At 60.5% G+C, this 17,508-nt stretch overlaps 6 protein-coding genes across 6 annotated transcripts; 3 read left to right on the forward strand and 3 right to left on the reverse strand.

Moving 5' to 3' along the window:
* Positions 1-1,201: 1,201 nt before the first annotated feature.
* Positions 1,202-1,651, reverse strand: COLE_05487 (uncharacterized protein; the record flags this gene model as incomplete). Its single annotated transcript, XM_018419871.2, has 1 exon — positions 1,202-1,651. The coding sequence occupies one exon, from the start codon at positions 1,649-1,651 to the stop codon at positions 1,202-1,204; it is 450 nt and encodes a 149-aa protein (XP_018275797.1).
* A 511-nt stretch (positions 1,652-2,162) lies between these two features.
* Positions 2,163-3,959, forward strand: COLE_05488 (uncharacterized protein; the record flags this gene model as incomplete). The annotated part of the gene is made up of 2 exons (XM_018421559.2): positions 2,163-2,238; positions 2,284-3,959. The coding sequence occupies 2 exons, from the start codon at positions 2,163-2,165 to the stop codon at positions 3,957-3,959; spliced, it is 1,752 nt and encodes a 583-aa protein (XP_018275798.1).
* A 1,019-nt stretch (positions 3,960-4,978) lies between these two features.
* COLE_05489 (uncharacterized protein) lies at positions 4,979-5,290 on the forward strand (the record flags this gene model as incomplete). Its single annotated transcript, XM_018424357.2, has 1 exon — positions 4,979-5,290. The coding sequence occupies one exon, from the start codon at positions 4,979-4,981 to the stop codon at positions 5,288-5,290; it is 312 nt and encodes a 103-aa protein (XP_018275799.1).
* Positions 5,291-5,594: 304 nt separating this feature from the next.
* On the reverse strand, positions 5,595-9,256 carry COLE_05490 (uncharacterized protein; the record flags this gene model as incomplete). The annotated part of the gene is made up of 2 exons (XM_018426984.2): positions 5,595-8,021; positions 8,063-9,256. 2 exons carry the CDS (start codon positions 9,254-9,256, stop codon positions 5,595-5,597), a joined length of 3,621 nt encoding a protein of 1,206 aa, XP_018275800.1.
* Positions 9,257-11,006: 1,750 nt separating this feature from the next.
* On the forward strand, positions 11,007-13,069 carry COLE_05491 (uncharacterized protein; the record flags this gene model as incomplete). The annotated part of the gene is made up of 3 exons (XM_018421002.2): positions 11,007-11,280; positions 11,318-11,517; positions 11,567-13,069. 3 exons carry the CDS (start codon positions 11,007-11,009, stop codon positions 13,067-13,069), a joined length of 1,977 nt encoding a protein of 658 aa, XP_018275801.1.
* A 948-nt stretch (positions 13,070-14,017) lies between these two features.
* COLE_05492 (uncharacterized protein) lies at positions 14,018-17,479 on the reverse strand (the record flags this gene model as incomplete). The annotated part of the gene is made up of 3 exons (XM_018426236.2): positions 14,018-17,098; positions 17,134-17,315; positions 17,458-17,479. 3 exons carry the CDS (start codon positions 17,477-17,479, stop codon positions 14,018-14,020), a joined length of 3,285 nt encoding a protein of 1,094 aa, XP_018275802.1.
* Between the last annotated feature and the right edge of the window lie 29 nt (positions 17,480-17,508).

Below are 17,508 nucleotides of genomic sequence, written 5' to 3' on the forward strand. Positions count from 1 at the left end.
AGCTCTAAGCAGGCCAAGATCGACGCCGTCATACATCCGCGGCTCGCGGTATCAGCAGCGCAAACACAGAGGTGATCAAGACCGATGATGTAGTGTCAGGCACAGTGAAGGAACGTGGGATCTCTCATGTGGTGGTTAGTGGATGTAAGGATCAAGATAGCACATTCGATCCTGAGCGTTCGGTAGCGACGACGACTGCATCTCAATGAAAGCTCACTCGGGCGCACAAACTGGATGAAGTAAGCAGGGGCGTGTAAGTGCAGTTAGTGCCTCATCTGCTGTACCAGAGTAGACAATCTGTTGATGTGACGGCGCCTACTGTTCCTATGCAGGCCAGGGAAGTTGAGACAGACGACACGGAGGAGCTCCAAGGCGGCGCGCTAACGACAGGGTGATGACGATGGGGAAGTGGAAACCAGATCGCAATCGGGACAAGGGCGAAGGTTGGAGGTAGGAACGGGAAAGATAGCGTGATGAGTTGAAAATAGGGTGGGGGAACTTGACAGAAAGTCGTCCTGCAGAGCGCTAGAAGGGCGGAGGGCTTGCCGCAAGCAAGAGCATCATGAGCCAGTAGCACAGGCCAGTGGATGCTGGTTTTCAGCGCGCATACTGTACGCACAAGGTTCCTTCAGAGCTGAGGGGATCGAGATTCAAAGGTCCGGAGGGTCAGAGATCAGTGAGGGCTTGGCTTGAAGCCCACGTGCAGGACGGAAAATGCAGAGCTCGGTGAAATCACACACGTTCGTTCTGACGGATCGAACAAAAGTTGGGTGTTGGATGAATCAATATCAGGGCTTCTCAGCACCAAGGCCACGAAGCTGCGCGCCAGGACGACATTGCAGGGTGAGCGAGGTGGTACTTCTGTGCTGGTGGTGCTGGCGCCGCTGGTGGTGCCGGTGATGCTGGTGAGGGAGTCGCTCACTCCAGAGCTAGAGCTATGCGGGGCGCGAGGGGGTGAATGGCAAGTTCAGAGTTAACGTCGAGATGCACGTTCGTGATGAGCACAGGGTTCTATGGGACGTTCCGGTGCCTTGACGTCTTTTTCCGCCGACTCCGGACATGATCGTCATTTCGCTGCTAGGTATCGGCATCCAAGATGTACCCAAGTATGCGTGGTTCGACGGCTGGAGCTCGGATCCAATGCGGATGTACTATGCGCCGCATCGGCGGAGAAGAGCTGCCGAGCTGCTGCCAAGTGGACCTACCGCTCGGCAGAGTCTGCGAGTGGAGGGTGGTAAGGTGAGATCTGGATGAATTTCAGCCGGCGGCACCGCCAAGGGTCCGAAATTGCTTGTCTTTCGACCACGTCGGAGGACCAGAATGGGTGTGGTGTGATGCGGAGCAGGCTCCGCTTTCCGCAGGGTGTGGGCGTCAGTTTTCGCGTGCATGCCAGCAGATGGGATGCAAGGGTGTACCTCCGCACTCGGCAATCAATGTCGCGCGCAATCTGATTCTGGGTGTCCAGCCTGCCATCTCCGTGCCCAGACGTCCTTGAACTTTGCCCAGAGCAATCATGCCAACAGGGGATTACGCCTCCATCTACAGTAGACTGCGCTAGATCTACCCCAGGCCTCCTCGAGTCTTGTGAGGCCAAGATAACCTTTGGCTGGGCGACTTTTGTGGCTACCTTCTCTTTCCGCCTGACGATCATCTCGACGTTGCGGCCTCTTGCTTTCGCTGATGCGTCTGCGCACCACAACCTTCTGCCTTGCAGAATCTTGGGTGCGCCTCGGAATTGAGCGCTTCCCTGGAGCTAATGACAGACCGAGACCAGGACGGACCGGTGCGGCGTGCGGGCGCAATAAACCCGCCGCACTCTGGTGGTCAGTTTCAATGTACCTACTGCCAAGACCGCCAAGTCATCTTGACCAGAAACGTGTGCAGCGGCGACGAGTCGCTAGCTCGCTGAGTGGCATAAGTGTGCACGTTCACTGGTTTTTTCGGCGGCGCGCAGTAATGCATCACTATGCATGTAGAGATGGCGCGGCGAGTGGAGCAAAAGTCAGCGGAGTGGTCGCATGACCGCTGGGTGTACTGCCGCTTGGTGTACTTAAGACCGAACCACTGATCCAAGCAACACCATCCCATCTCGCCTCACCTCGCCTCCCGGGCACCCCTCAAGACACTCAAAAACCCCTCGCGGGCTCATACTCACCTTCGCCATGCCCAAGCTTCACCAGTACGACTACATCTTCGCCATTGGCCTCATCTTCTGCGCCCTTGACGCCTACAACATTGGTGAGACATCCGCCACACTGCCTTTCGCCACTTGCTAACACCCAGGCGCCAACGATGTGGCCAACTCTTTTGCAACCTCGGTGTCGTCGCGCTCCCTTACGATGAAGCAGGCGTGTTTCCTGGCCGCCATCTGCGAGTTTCTCGGTGCCGTCCTCGTCGGCGCAAAGGTCTCGGGCACCATCAAGAACGGTATCATTTCGCTCTCTTCTTTCCGTGACAACCCGGGTGTCCAGATGCTTGGCTTTACCTGTGCTCTCGTCGCCTCGGCTACTTGGCTCATGATCGCCACCCGCAACTCCTGGCCTGTCTCCACCACCTACTCGATTGTCTCCGCCCTCGCGGGTGTCGGTGTCGCTCTCGGTGGCCCCGGTGTTGTGCAGTGGGGCTGGAACGGTGGCAAGGGCCTGGGCACAATCTTCGCCGGTTTCGCCATCGCTCCTTCCATCGCGGCCGGCTTCGGTGGTGTCGTTTACTTGATCACCAAGTACGCTGTCCTTAAGCGCAAGAACCAGATCCGCAACGCTCTTTACATCTCGCCCGTTTACTTCTTCACCGTCGCTGCGGTCCTTACCATGTCGATCATCTACAAGGGCTCGCCCTCGCTCAACCTTGACGAGCTTCCGACCGTCACTATCGCCCTTGCCATTGTCCTCACCGGCCTTGTCGTCGCCGTCCTTTCCATCCTCTTCTGGCTGCCCTATGTCTACTGCAAGGTTGTTCGCAAGGACTACACCCTTCGCATCTGGCACTTCTTCTACGGCCCCCTCCTCTGGAAGCGCCAGCCCCCCGCCGACGCCGCCAACATCGTTGCCGGCCACGTTCCCGACTACCGTGTCCGCGACCGCGACAACGCCAACGCTACGCTTCCCACCGACGCTGCTCAGGCCGACGCCAGCCGTGAGCTCACCCCTCAGGGCTCGCACGAGGGCGAGAAGGACGTTGAGTTCGACGCCGTCCCCCAGCAGCAGCAGCCTCGCACTGCTGCCCCTCTTGCCGAGGTCGAGGACGAGGACAAGAACACTACCCCCCAGATCGAGGGTCTCTGGATCCTTCCCCGCAACCTCTGGATCATTGTCCGCTACAAGCTCATTGCTGGCCTTACCAAGGGTGTCAACTTTGACGTTCACGCCGCTCAGGCTGGCAAGAAGGGCAAGGAGGCCGAGCGCATCGCCGCCATGCACCAGCAGGTCGACCAGTATGGCAACGAGACTGAGCACCTGTACTCGTTCCTCCAGGTCATGACTGCTTGCACGAACTCGTTCGCCCACGGCGCCAACGACGTTGCCAACGCTGTCGGCCCCTTCTCCGCCATCTACTACGTCTGGGCCAACGGTGTCGTCACCCCCAAGAACACCCCTACCCCCACTTGGATTCTCGCTTTCGGTGGTGCCATGATCGTCATCGGTCTTGCCACTTACGGCTACAACATGATGGCGGCGCTCGGCAACCGTCTGACGCTCATGTCCCCTTCGCGCGGTTTCTCGATGGAGTTTGGCGCGGCCATCACCGTCCTCCTCGCCTCGCAGTACGGTATCCCCGTCTCCACCACCATGTGCATCACCGGTGCCACCGCCGGTGTCGGTATCATTAGCGGCGGCTTCAAGGCTGTCAACTGGCGCGCATTCGGCTGGATTTTCCTCGGCTGGGTTCTTACGGTGCCCGTCGCCGGTACCGCCGCGGGCTGTCTCACCGGTCTGTTCATCAACGCGCCCCACTGGTAATCTCTTATATAGACTCTCTCTCTCTCTCTCTCTCATAATGGGCCGTGGCTTCTCTAGACACTTTCATTTATGCACGGTCAGTTGCATGCGTACAGGAGTGATGAGGAGTTGCCTCGTTCGCTCGCGAGTAGAGAGTATGATTGATCGCGTGACCTAATTCGGTGTGAGCTGAGACAGCGTCTGACCAGAGTCTTGTGACTCTGTCTTACTCCAAGATCTCTCTTGGACTTGGCAGGGTCTCCGCTGCGACCGCAGACACTCCCCCGACGTCAGTGTTTTGATGATGATGAACGCACGTGCGTTAAGAGATGTCGGGCGGTGCCTGATCCGTTGTACAAAATGCGATGGTTTCTGGCCCATATCTCTCGCGTGCACCGTGCGATCTGTGAACCCTGACTTTGTAATGAGACCAGCAACCATCGGGCGGCTGGCTGCCTAAGTCTAGCGCAACCATTCTGCAGCGTCAAAGTGTTTGACTCAGCGTCAACCCGATGTTCCCAGTGGCGATGTGTCCATCTGACCCCAGGCTGAACCTCAGGCCACCTGAGTGCATGGCACATGGTGGGCTCAGCTGGTTGCTGTAACAGCGTACCACTCACATGTTGACTCCTGACGGCGGGCCGCAGCTACGCGGGCACAAACACCAGCTAGCCCTCGTCAAGCGGGCCGAGCAACCGCCGCCCAGCAGTCCGATCTGAATGCACTCACGCAAACACAAGACAGGAGCACTTCTCATCCCTCGGTCAGCCCAGTCAGATGCAACACGGTGCCTGCCGATGCCGACGGCTTGCCGACCAGCGCGTATTCCCACAAAGCAGTTACGGTAACGGAGCCGCCTCGCAACGCCGGTCAACACCCACGCCACGCCACATGCCCATACGCACCGCCTTGATCGTCAGACTGCATTCCGTATCCCACCGTCGTGCGCTCTTCGCATCTCATCGTCTCGTTTCCTTCTCGGCATCTCGCAAAGCAAGCAAGTACGCTCTACCCCACTCGCGCTAGCGCTGACCGGAGCCATGCGAGTCCTCGCCCCCTTCGCGCTCCTCGCGCTCGCCGCCGCTGCCCCCGTCCCCGTGCCGGACGACACGATCTTCTCGCATAACAACGCCGTGCGCTGCCGCACGGCGGCGACGCACGCCGCGCCCCCCGTCCGCCTGTACAATGCCGGCGACTATATCGTGCTCACCTGCCAGACACTCAACGGGTACTGGCTCACGGCGGACGGGTGCTATGTCGACAACCAGGCGCTGCACCCCGTCAACGCACAGTATCATCCCCACGGGCCGGGGGCGGGGCGCAAGCGCCGCATTTGTCCAGAGACGCAGTAGGGAAGGGAGAAACCGGCCGAATTATGTAGCGTTGTACATGGACACTCTCTTAGTTGTGCTCAGAAGCGTCGCGGGTGTGTAAGGACCAGGGGAGACAAAGGAAGCCGCGAGGCGACGTATCATTGTTGTGCTCAATATGGTCAGTGGACGATCGAGTGATCGCCAGCTCATCTTGTGACTAAGTATACATGATCTACTACTCTACACTACAACAATGTAGGGGACGTGGACGGCGCGCAGCACAACGCACGGCAAGAGAGAGCACCTGCAAAGCCGGCTGGGGCGACAGAGGTGTCCGTCCCGCTTAGCCCAGAAATAGTCCGTCGAGCTCAGCGAACGTGGACGTGTCGACCTGCCAGATCCTACCGTCGCCCTTGCCCCACCCCATGGCCTCGAGGAGACGGTCGCTGTCCGCAGCGAGCCAGCCAGGCTCCACAACGTCATTGGCGAAGCGCCAGCCCTTGCCTTCCACGCCGCCAGCCGCGAAACTCATGGATTCGGCGTTGCCGCTGGGAGTCATTGTGCCGTTGAGCACCGCCAGAGTCTCGGCGACGCGCCGTACGAGAATGCCGAAAGGAGATTGCTTGAGGTTAGGCCCGCGTGGGGCGAGCTCGCACACGAGGCGGGTTAAGACAGCGGTCGCACCCGGCGAGGCGCGCATGCCGGCGCGCGCGGCCGTCGGAGCCAGGAAGGCCAGCGAATACACGCTCATGACTGCGAGCTCAACGCGGCCGAGGTAGTCCTCTATGCTCAGCATCGCCTCCTTGTCGCGCGTCGAGATGGGGAGGAGCTTGACGAGCGAAGAGAACAGCTCCACCAACTCGTCCGTCGGCACCAGTGTCCCCAAAACCTCGCGGTTGTGGTCAGCCAGTGCAAGGCGAGAGAAAGCCTCCAGCGCTCGGTCAATAGACAGCACCGCCGAGGGAGGTACGTCGCGGATAGAAATCGTTGGGCCGTATCCCGACTCGCGCAGTCGCAGCGTCTCCCATCCGCTGATGAGGAAAGACGTCACGAGACGGAAGATGCCGAGCGTCGCGGGCGCCTTGGTCCTCCGCAGATCGAAATGATTGGCAAGGTTGGTCATGATAGACACGGCCTCTCGGCGAACACGAGCGAGCTCGAGAATCGAGTATGGTTGGCGGTCGCTAGTGGCACCAGGTAGGCGACCAAGCGAGACATCCGTGACAGCTGCAAGGAGGTTTACCAGCTGTGGGCAGGCCATCACGGCCGCGTTATCGTGGTGATACGAGAAGTTCCTGATAATGTTCAGGCCGGCGAGGACAATGTCCGTCGCTCCTCCAGTCTGGTCTTTGCTCGTATCTTCCTCGTCCACGGACAGGTCCGTGTCGCGACCCAGTCGCTCGAGATCCGCGTAGCTCATGCGCGGCGGCTCATCACGGACCGGCGACGCCCGGCGCGATGGTGCCTCCGCCACCTCAGCCTTTGCCTTCTCCCTCAACCAGCCGTCCACCCCATCCTCTCCAAGCGCGGATTCGCCAATGAGCTCGATGAGCTCAAAGTAAACTTCGAGCATGGGCTGGATAGGCAGCTGAGGTACGCGGTCGTCGTGCTGGGGCATGGAGAGCAACGACAGGACGGTAAGGGCGTAGCTGAGTTCTCCTGGAAGCCTCGACTTCAGGCCCATTAGAATGGCTTCCATGTCGATTGGACCAAGCTCGGCAGCGGAGTGCGTTGGCCGTCCGAGATTGTGCTTTGGGAAAGACGACGCTATGACTCTCTCGTCCCATCCAGCCATCGTGGGCTGAGGGAAGTGCAGAGGCCGATATTCGACGCGATACCGTGGACGCTTGACGTACGGCTGCTGACTTGGAGCGGGACTGTCTGTCGAGTCCGCCGCGCTACCGGGGGTCGATTGTTTGACCGGCATCTTATCAGCACGCTTGCGCCTCTTACCAGAGGCGTCCTTCCCGGTGGCGCCGTTGATGTTTGCTTGCATGTTTGCAAGCATGTTCGGCGATGGAGCTGCGGCGACGGCGGCGACTGGCAAGGGTGGTGCGGGAGTCGGCGCAACGGGAATCTCAATGCGCGGTTTTTGGGGCGGGGCGCGAGCCTCAAGTGTCGCTGCCAGCGGGCCAGCAGCTGTGGGAGGAGGGAGCGGAGAGGGTGCAACCTGCGGCTGCGATTGCAACTGAGTAGCAACTTCCGCAGCCGGGGAAGGGGCATTTTGTGCAGCCGGTGTCTGAGCGGCAAGGCTTGCCGCCGGGCTCGGAGCAGCGGCAGGCGGCTGCGCAGAAGGCGCTGGGGAAGGAGCCGCGACAGCTGGGGATGCAGCAGCCACGGCAGGAGAAGGGGCGGCGAAGGCCGGCGAGGCAGCGGCCACGGCTGGAGATGGCGCTGTCATCGTGACGGGAGAAGGCGCAGCCACGGAGGGGGTAGGTGCTCCGATTGTCGGGGCAGCTGGAGAGGAGGCGGAGATAGGCGAGGGGGCTGCAAGGGGCGGGCGCACTCCTCCGGCGGCCGCCGCGAGTGCTTGCTGCTTCTGCATGTGGACCAGCTTTTGCCTTGCCATGGCCTGCTCAAACCCAAGGACCCAGGCGCGATACGCGGCGAACAGATAATGAGCTGCGTTCGTCGTTGTCTGCGTTGGTGGCTGTGGATCGCCAGGCGTCCGCGGGAGCGTCACTGGGCTCGGCAGTGTCAATGGGATGTTCTTGGCACTCAAGATCTGCTGCCAGACGGGATGCTGTTCAGGATTGGGCATTTGCATCAACTGACCGTCAGCGCTGGTCCGTGACGTGTGCGCGAACGTACCTTTATCATACCGCCTGCTCGGAAGACGAGGAAGAACAGTTCGGCAATGTCGATCCACGCGTCCCCTAGTTTGAATGCGCCATGCTGCTCTCCGTTGTTGAATACTTCGGGTGGCGGCGTTTGGTTGATCGTTTTGAAAAACCCCATCATCGAGTTGATGAGGTTCAGCTTCTGCTGCCCCGGGCGGGCTGGTGGTCGAGGGGGCCCAGCGCCGCCAGGAGTGCCAGCTTGCCCGGCGAGACCGCCTGCCAAAGACATGCCAGCGATCGACTGCGATGTCCCCGGAGGACGGATAGCACCAGCCAAGGCCGCCGCAGCGGGCGAAGGGGCCGTGACAGGTGAAGCCGCAGCGATCGGCGGCTGTGGCTGGGACGCTGGTGTGCCGGCGTTGGCTGCGGGCGACGGGGCCGTCACTGTGGCAGGTGATGGAGCAGTGACCGAAGCTGGGGAGGGAGCGGTCGCGCCCATGCCAGGAGCTGTCGATCCTCCGGCAGCGTTCTGCTTCGTTCCTCGCGCCGCTTGCAGCATGTGCAGCTGCTTCATGATCGCGTCGCGATCGGCGCCGGGCCCCAGATTGCCCAGCATGCCCGACGCCGCAGCAATGTTCGCCCAGTCTGGTAGGCCGTTCGACAACTTTGGCTGGGCGCCGCTGGACGCGCCTCCGATCTGTTGAGGGCCGTTACCTGACGCTGCGCGTTGCCTGGTCGCGGCGTTGACAGCTTGCTGCGCCTGCAACATGCGCGCTTGGAGCTGCGTTTGCAAGTCGGCGAGGTTTGTGGGCCCGGCAGAGGCTGGTGAAGGGGCAGATCCAGCTGGCGAGCCCGCGTTTCCGTTCGCACCTGCGGCGCCGCCGCTCGGCTTGCGCGCTGCTGGAAGGCTCAACTGAGGAAGGTTGGGGAAGAGAGGGTTGCTGCTGTTGGTGATGTTGTTGTTGGCCCCGGGGTTGTTGCCGGGCATGCGAGACGCAAGTTGGGCGAGCAGTTGCTGCTGAAGATTGGCATCAAAACCTCCTGCCTGGGGCTGAGACTGTTGATTTTGCCCCTGTTGTTGTTGTTGCTGCTGCTGCTGCTGCTGCTGCTGCTGTAGTTGCTGCTGTTGCTGAGCCTGAAGATGTGCGAGCAACAATTGATGCTGCTTGATCTGGTCTGATGCCGCAGCGTCGGTGGAGGCCGTTGGCCCTGCCTGTTGTGACATGGCCAAAGCGACGACGCGTCCAAGTTGGGAGGCGATGGGGACTGTAGTGACGTGGCGTTATGGACCGAGATGATGAGGTGCGCGAGAGGTGGGAGAGGAGGAGAGGTGGGGCGTGAGGCAGAGAGCGAGGAATGGGCCCCTGACAGGCGCGCAGGCCTTGGCAGTGATGGTGGACAAACAAACTGCTGGGACGGGGGACGGAGGCGAATGAAGGGGCGGATCGGACACGAGCGAAGAAAGTGGAGTGGAGTAGTTGCGAGGGGGGGGGGAGGTGGTGGTGGTGTGGAGACGCGAGACACGCGACTTGGGATTGTACGGGGGCCGGGGAGGGTCCGGCTACGAGCTTGCCAGCTTGCAGGATGCCGAGGAGAGCGAGGAGCGGGGGGGGACCTTGTTCTCGGTAGCTACGGATAGGAATGCAGCAGAGTTCGGGGGAACGGGCGGAGATCGGGTGATGCCAACATCGAGCAACTGCGCAGGGCAGCTCACGGCCGGTTGGTGGAGAGTTGCGTGCGTGGGCGGCGTGGGCGGGGGAGAAGGGACTTGCCGGGGGGTGATCGGTGATGATTGTGCTATCAAAACCTCCACTCCCGTTCTATCCAATCATCTGCGGCCATCCCTCACTCCACCCACCTCCACCCACCTCCACCCACCTCCACCACCTCCACCGTACAATGGCGTCGGCGATTACACAAGTGGCATGACCTCACGTGGCTAACACGCGCCGGCGGAGGCTTTTTTTTGCTTGTCGCTGAATCATCAAGTTCCAGACCAGGGGCATGAATTGATGCCGTATTGCCGGGTTGCGGTGAGGGAGCCGAGGAATCGATTGACGTAGCGAGCCGTCGCCACCGCACACAGGCGGCCAAGCGGCGGTCATTGCGGCCCAGCGCGCGGCCAGGCAGCTCAACCACAGCGGGAGTGGCCGACCGCAGGGCCCGCAGCCCGACAGAGGTCCCTCGCGGTTCCACCTTCCTGCGCGCGCGATCCTGGCAGCTCGCAGCCGCTGGCCGCTGGCGCTCCCGCTGGCATTCGCGACTCGACTCATCTTTCCATCAACTATCTCTCCATCCCTCTTCCTCACCATCCGTATCTCTCTCCACGTCGGCTGCCCTTCTCCCGTCCCTGTCGGCTGCCTCTTTCTCCCACCGACGTTTGTTGGTCTGCCACTGCGCCCGCCCCGCGCCGTGCTCCCAACGCCACTCCCACACAAACCCCGCACGCACGCTGCCACACCCCCTCCCTCGGTCGCCGACCACTGGCAGGACCTGCGGTTCCGCTCATCACCATATTCTCCTGTCAACGCTGTCAACACTGCCTTCCTCGTTGGACTCTTCATCCTCGGCCTTGTCACACCCTCACCTATCGCCGCTTGCCCACGTCAAGCGGCGCATCATCAACAGCCTAGGTCCCGATCGATTGCAGGTCGAACTCGGCCTTCAACATTTTCTACCCAAGCCTCACATTTCGCCACCACCTTGAACCTTGTCCGCCCTTGCTTCTCGCCTGTCCTTTGACTGCCGTCCATCCACACAGTGCGCAGCACCAGACGGCAGACTCTTCTCACCGTTCATCGCCTGTCGCTCGCCCACCATCACACTCGTAGTTTATTCACAGAGTAGTGACACCTCCACTCACCGGACGTCTCGAACCTTCCCTCCCCTCTCCACTGCTGCACTGCTAGCACGTTCCCTCCCCCCCCCCCCCCCCCCCCCCCCCACTCGTTGTCCCCCCACCCACCTTCGTCGCCATGGAAGCCCTCACCCCCAACACTGCTGCCTTTCTCGACTCGCTCACCTATGATGCAATCAAGACCGAGCCTGAAATCGTTTCAATGCCACCCTCCACCTTTTTCCCAGTCCCAGGCCGCGACACTCCAGAGGATTCGTCGCCCGACTCTGTGGCTCCCAAGCACATGAATCTCGTAGTCTCAGACGATTCTGACAACGAGCAGGGTAATGGCATCAGCCACAAGCGCAAGGCTTCTGGCGCTCACGCTGCACACGTCGACGATGATGGAGACGGTGAGTGGCACCATTCGCGATTGTGGCTGACACGTAGAATCCCTTTCCGACACGGCCCACGATGATAAGCGTCAGCACAATGACAAGAAATCGGGCGGCCCTCGCAAGTCCACGGACACCAAGAAGGGAGAGAAGGGAGGCAAGGACACAGCCACGACCAAGGCGCAGCGGCGTAAAGAGCAGAATCGTGCCGCCCAAAAGGCCTTCCGAGAGCGCCGTGAGGCAAAAGTTCGAGACGTGAGTGTCTCTTCCGCCTGGGCTCTGGAGTGCGAATTCTAACTCTCAGTTGGAGCAGAAGGTAGCGGAGCTCGAGGCCAAGTCGTTTGGTGCCTCCGTCGAGAACGAGAACCTGCGCAACATCCTCAAGAGGCTACAGGAGGAGAATGTTGCCTTGAAGCAGGCTTCATTTACCTTCTCTATGCCAGTAAATGGCCAGGCCTCGAACGGGCAACAGACCCCGACGCAGCCGGCATCTGTCAATGGTACGACCACCAACGGGGCTACCAATGGCCAGTCTGCCCCCCCCGGCATTGACTGGTCCCAATTTGCGACATTGAGCAGGAAGCCACCTTCTCCCCCTCACAGCGTATCCAACGACAGTTTGCGGAGCATCAATGACCCATCCCCTCAACTACCCCACCGCAACTCGAGTGGGTCGGGGGCTAGTCCCGAGTCTCTGTTCTCGCTGGGGCCCAGTCCCGACAACAGGATGCCTAGTCTGTTCAGCGCCAGTAGCAATGCGGCAAACAACGCCGCTGCCCAGACTGCATTCCAAGAGGCGCTCAAGCGGCAGAACAGCAACGCTAGTCCGAACGAGCAGCTGTCGACGCCAAGCTCAATTGGTGGCTCCAACAAGGAGGACGTCGAGGCCCTCTTCCGGAGCTTCTACCCCAACGGCATCGACAATGTGCTTGCCAACATAAGCAATGCCACCGGCATCTCGCCTAGCATCAACAGTCTACCCAACATGCAGACACAGATGCCGCAGTATACATTCTTGACTCAAACACCCGGTTTGACATCGCAGGCGGACACCTCGTCAAACGCGTTCGCCAAGCTCTTCGGTGACGCCACCTCGTACCGCGACCCCTCGAACGGCGCCACCACAAGCAACCAGACCTCGAATGTCAACACCTCGTCCAACAACTTCTCGAGCCTCGCCAACCAGTCGCAGTGGGCCGACCTCACCGACAACAGCGTCAATGACTTCCTCAATTCACTTGCTGGCAGCAGCAAGAATGTCGATCCTTCTGATCTCACAGGAGGAGCGGATGATGAGGCGTTCTCTCGGCAGCTCGAGGCTCTCATCGCGCAGTCTGGAGGTGTGTCTCCGGAGTCTGCATTCAACCTCGCTCCCAGCAACGCTTTCAGCCCGACCAATTACCTCAACATGTCACCGTCGCCCTTGCGTTCGTTGTCTAGCTCGCAGTCGCCAAGGTCTGGCACAGACGCGACCTCACCCCAGTCGGACATCAAGAGCCCGAGCTCCATGGTCAATGGCGCCATGTGCGACTCGGGCGTCATACACGTTCTATCGGAAGACGGTCGCGTTATGCGTCCTTCTGAGATCTGGACACGCATGGGAATGCACGACTCTGATCCTCAGGATCTGATGATTGACGACCTGTGCGATCAGATGAAGGAGAAGGCTACTTGTAAAGACGGTGAGTTTCATACGCCATCGCCATCTAATGACAGGAAAACGGTATATGAAGTACGACGACGTCGAGGTGATGATGCGCCTGCGGGCCGAGGGCGTGGACGAAGGGACCACAGAGGCTCAGCCTGAGCCGACCACGGCTTCTGCGCCCGCCAAGCTCGATCCCGCACTCGACCCCGATCTCGTATGCAAGAAGGACGAGCATGGCGAGTTTGACCCCATCGCCTGCCAGGCCAAACTAAACGAGGCGTTCCTCAAACAGAACGGGCTTGCTGTGTGATCATGCCTGGTCTCATTGTCCCCCGCCTGTCTCTACAGAGTGCCTGTGTATTACCTATGGCGACCTTGACGCCGCACGAGACGGCTCGCCGCTGCCCTTTCGCAGCGGCCCCACCGCAGTAGCCCATGTACACTCTAAGCTGTATACTACGTAAATGCATGTGTCCTAGCGCGGTAAGCAGCCGGCTTGTGTGATGGCGGGCAGAGGGGAGGGCACGGTGCGATCACCTTCGGGTCTCGGTGAGGTGTGACACGGGTCGATCCTCTCAAGCTCCGTCCGAAGGCGGTTGACTGGACTTTGACTCGAATAAGCACATGCGTGCGCATGCCGATCGCGGACGATGGCCAACTATTTGTGGCAGCTGAGGGCGCTGGGCCGGCGCGGGCACGGGGCCAGGCTGTCACATTCCTTCCGTGAGGCTCACTATCATCGACGGGCGGCCTTCAGCAGGCCGCACATTCCGCTCCCTCTCGGTCGTGGTGGTATCTCTAGCCGCGCCCGAGGCTCGAGCAAGTGGCGATAAGCGGATGCCGCGGGAATCCTCGGCCATCAAGTGGCGGGCTGTTGGCGAAGACCGCCGTGGTATGATTCGCACCAGGGAGAATCGGAATCTCCGGCTGTACGGAGGGAGTTCTCAAATAGATGTAGAGTCTACTGAATTGATGCATGTGACTTCCGGCCCGGTGCCCCAGGCTGGGCCGCTACGCTTTCAGCTCGCCTCGTGCGGACGGAAACTATGCATGAGATAACCAACTGGTCTACAATTCTAGCAGGGAACGCAGCCGCGCCCGCTCCGCTCAGGGCCGCTCAGAGAGGGTGAGGATGAAGCGCTCGGCGCGGTCGTCGTCACCGATCTGCTTCTCGCGGACCTCGGTTGCGTACACCTTGCGGCCCTCGGGCAGCTGGGCGCGGAGCTGGGGGATTGCGTAGATCTGCGCCTGGAGGAAGTCCTCGGACCCAACGATGGCGCGCGCCAGCGCATCCTCCTCTCCAGCGTCCACCTCGTAGAAGACATCGACACGGTCGGTGGGCTTGAGGCCCGCCGCCTTGCGCAGCTTGTTGACACGCGATGTGAGGGCACGCAGGAGCGCGACGCTCTCGAGGTCCTCGTGCCGGCGGCAGTCAAGGAGAATGGTTGCGTCGCCGTCTGATGCGGCCTCGAACGCCTGGGCCTTGTCGCCCTCGAGCTCAACGAAGCGCGTCACAACGAGGTCACCCTCAACGAGCTGGACACCGTTCACCTCAACCTTGCCAGTCGAAAGGTAGGCCTTGCACGCGTCGCTCGAGAGCTGGGGAAGGTGGGTCTTGACCTTGGCAAGGTCCTTGCGCAACTTGCGACCAAGGACAGGCCAGTCGGCGTTGGCCTTGTACTTGATACCAGTCGCGGCCTCGTCGGACGTGTAGACAAGCTCGGAAACGTTGAGCTCACTCTTGACGTACTCGTTGAGCGACTTGACATCGTCGAGGTACTGCTGGTCGTGGTGGAAAAGAGTGAGGGTCTTGAGCGGCATCTTGACCTTGAGGGTGCGCTTGTCGCGAATGCCACGGCCAAGCTCAATTACGTTCTTAAGGCGCTGCACCTGACGCTCGATAACCGAGTCAAAGTACTCCTCGCGCGCCTTGGGGAAGAGCACAAAGTGAACAGACCGCACGTCCGAGCCGTCAGCGGGCTTAGGAGTGGTGGCGAGAAGACTCTGGTAGACCATTTCCGAGGTGAATGGGGTGAAAGAGGACATGGTGAGGGCAAGGGTGTGGAGAGCCTCGTAGAGCGAGTTGAGGGCAGCCTTGGTGTCCTCCACACCGTTCTCACCCTTAAGGCGGCGACGGTTGAAGCGGATGTACCAGTTGGTGAGGTCGTTGATGAGCTCGAGCAGCCCGGGGATGACGGTGTACAGGCGGTAAGCCGCCATCTCCTGGTCAACGAGCTGGATGAGCGACTGGCAGCGAGCGAGGATCCACCGGTCGAACACGTTGGTCGACTTGGGCGCGTCGTGGTCGTACATGAACTTGGAGTCGTTCTCCTGGTTGAAGAGCTCCACCTGGTTCAAGTAGAAGTTGAGCGAGTTGATCCACTTGAGAATAACGTTGGAGAGCACGTCACGCACACCCTCCTCACGGAAGCGGAGGTTGTCACCTCTCACCACAGGCGAGTTGATGAGGAACAGACGAACCGAGTCGGCACCGTACTTCTCGACGACTGTCATGGGGTCCGGGTAGTTCTTGAGCTTCTTGCTCATCTTCTTTCCGTCCGAAGCGAGCACGAGACCGGTAACAATGAGGTTCTTCCAGGGCGCGGTCTGGAAGAGGTGCGTGCCAAGCACAAGAAGGGTGTAGAACCAGCCACGGGTCTGGTCAATACCCTCCGAGATGAAGTCGGCGGGGTATCTTTCCTTGAAGAGCTCCTGGTTCTCGAAGGGGTAGTGGGACTGCGCGTAAGGCATCGAGCCTGACTCGAACCAGCAGTCGAACACCTCCTCGATACGCTTGAGCGTGCCCTTGCCCTGCTTGGAGGGAATGGTGATGGAGTCGACGCTCTCACGGTGGAGGTCGGTAATACCAGTCACACCCGAGAGCTCCTCGAGTTGCTTGATCGACGAAATGCACACAATCTCCTTCATGTCGTCCGACGCCCACAGAGGGATAGGGGTTCCCCAGTAGCGGTTACGCGAGATGTTCCAGTCACGCGCATTCTTGAGCCAGCCACCAAAACGGCCCTCACCGACATGAGGGGGCACCCAGCGCGTCTTCTCGTTGTTGGCGACAAGCTCCTCCGACTTGGAAGCCACGCGAACGAACCAGACAGGGATAGCACGGTAGATGAGGGGAGTGCCCGAGCGCCAGCAGAAGGGGTAGGAGTGCTTGATGTCGGTGCGCACAATGAGGCGGCCCTTGGCGTTAAGCTCCTTGATGATGGCGGAGTCAGCGTCCTTGACGTATTGGCCCTGGTAGTCGGGGACCTCGTCGGTGAAGCGGCCGGACTCGTCAATGGGGCAAGGCGGCACTTCGTCCTCGCGGACGACGTTGTGCGCAACGGCAACGCGGTGGTCATCCTCACCAAACGCTGGGGCCTGGTGTACGATACCGGTACCGGCCGAGTCGGTGACATATGTGTCGGAAAGAACACGGAACGCGCGGTCCTCGTACTGCTCGGTGAAGTAGTCGAACATGGGGGTGTAGCGCCAGCCGACCATGTCCTTGCCGAGGAACGAGCCCACCTTCTTGAACTTGGGCTCCTTCTTCGGGTCGGGCTTCTTGCCGTTCTGGTACTCCTTGTACACTGTACCAAGCAGCGACTCAAGGAGAATGAAGTTCTGGTTGCGCTCGACGTCGTGAATCTTGATGTAAGTGAAGTCAGGGTGCACACAGAGGCCGAGGTTAGAGGGGAGAGTGTACGGGGTAGTCGTCCATGCAAGGAGGCTGGTCGTTGGGTCGTCAACAAGGGGGAACGACACGGTGATAGCGGGGTCCTGGACGTCACGGTAGTCCTCGCCAGCTTCGAAGTTGGACAGCGGGGTTGTGCAGCCGGTCGAGTACGGCATCACGCGGAGACCACGGTACACCTGGTCCTTCTCCCACAGCTGGCCGAAGACCCACCACACCGACTCCATAAAGGTGGGGTCGAGGGTCTTGTAACCGGTGTCGAAGTCGATCCAGCGACCGACACGCTCGACAGTGGCCTTCCACTCGGACGCGTATCGCATGACAATGGCACGGCACTCGGCGTTGTACTTCTCGATGCCCATGGCCATCACATCGTCCTTGCCCTTGATGCCGAGCTTTTTGTCAATCTCGTGCTCGACGGGGAGGCCGTGCGTGTCCCAGCCAAAGCGACGCTCGACGTGGTGCCCAGTGGATGAGGCATGGCGGGTGACAATGTCCTGCGGTCAGACCACTTCCGGGCGGGATATATTACCTTGATGGTACCAGCGAGCAAGTGACCATAGTGAGGAAGACCTGTCGCGAAGGGGGGGCCGTCGAAGAACGAGAACTCCGGGCGACCCTCTGACAGCTTCTGCTGGGTCTTGAAGGCATCAATCGCACGCCAGAACTCGAGCACGTTGTGCTCAGCGGTCGGGATGTGGATCGGCTTGGACGCTGGTGTCAGCAGAGACTGAGTGGATGGAGAGCGCGGCGGAGCTGATGCGATGGGGAGGGGGGATGGGCCCGGGAGCCAGGCAGGTTGAGGAGTATGGGTGTAAAGACCAGCAGCCGCTGGGTGCGACAGATGAGCACTCACGGTCGTGAGCCTTGAACGACATGGTGGGTGGCGAGGGGGGAGGAGTAGGCG

This window comes from Cutaneotrichosporon oleaginosum (genome assembly GCF_008065305.1).
Source record: "Cutaneotrichosporon oleaginosum strain ATCC 20508 chromosome Unknown ATCC20508_contig04, whole genome shotgun sequence".
NCBI lineage: Eukaryota > Fungi > Basidiomycota > Tremellomycetes > Trichosporonales > Trichosporonaceae > Cutaneotrichosporon > Cutaneotrichosporon oleaginosum.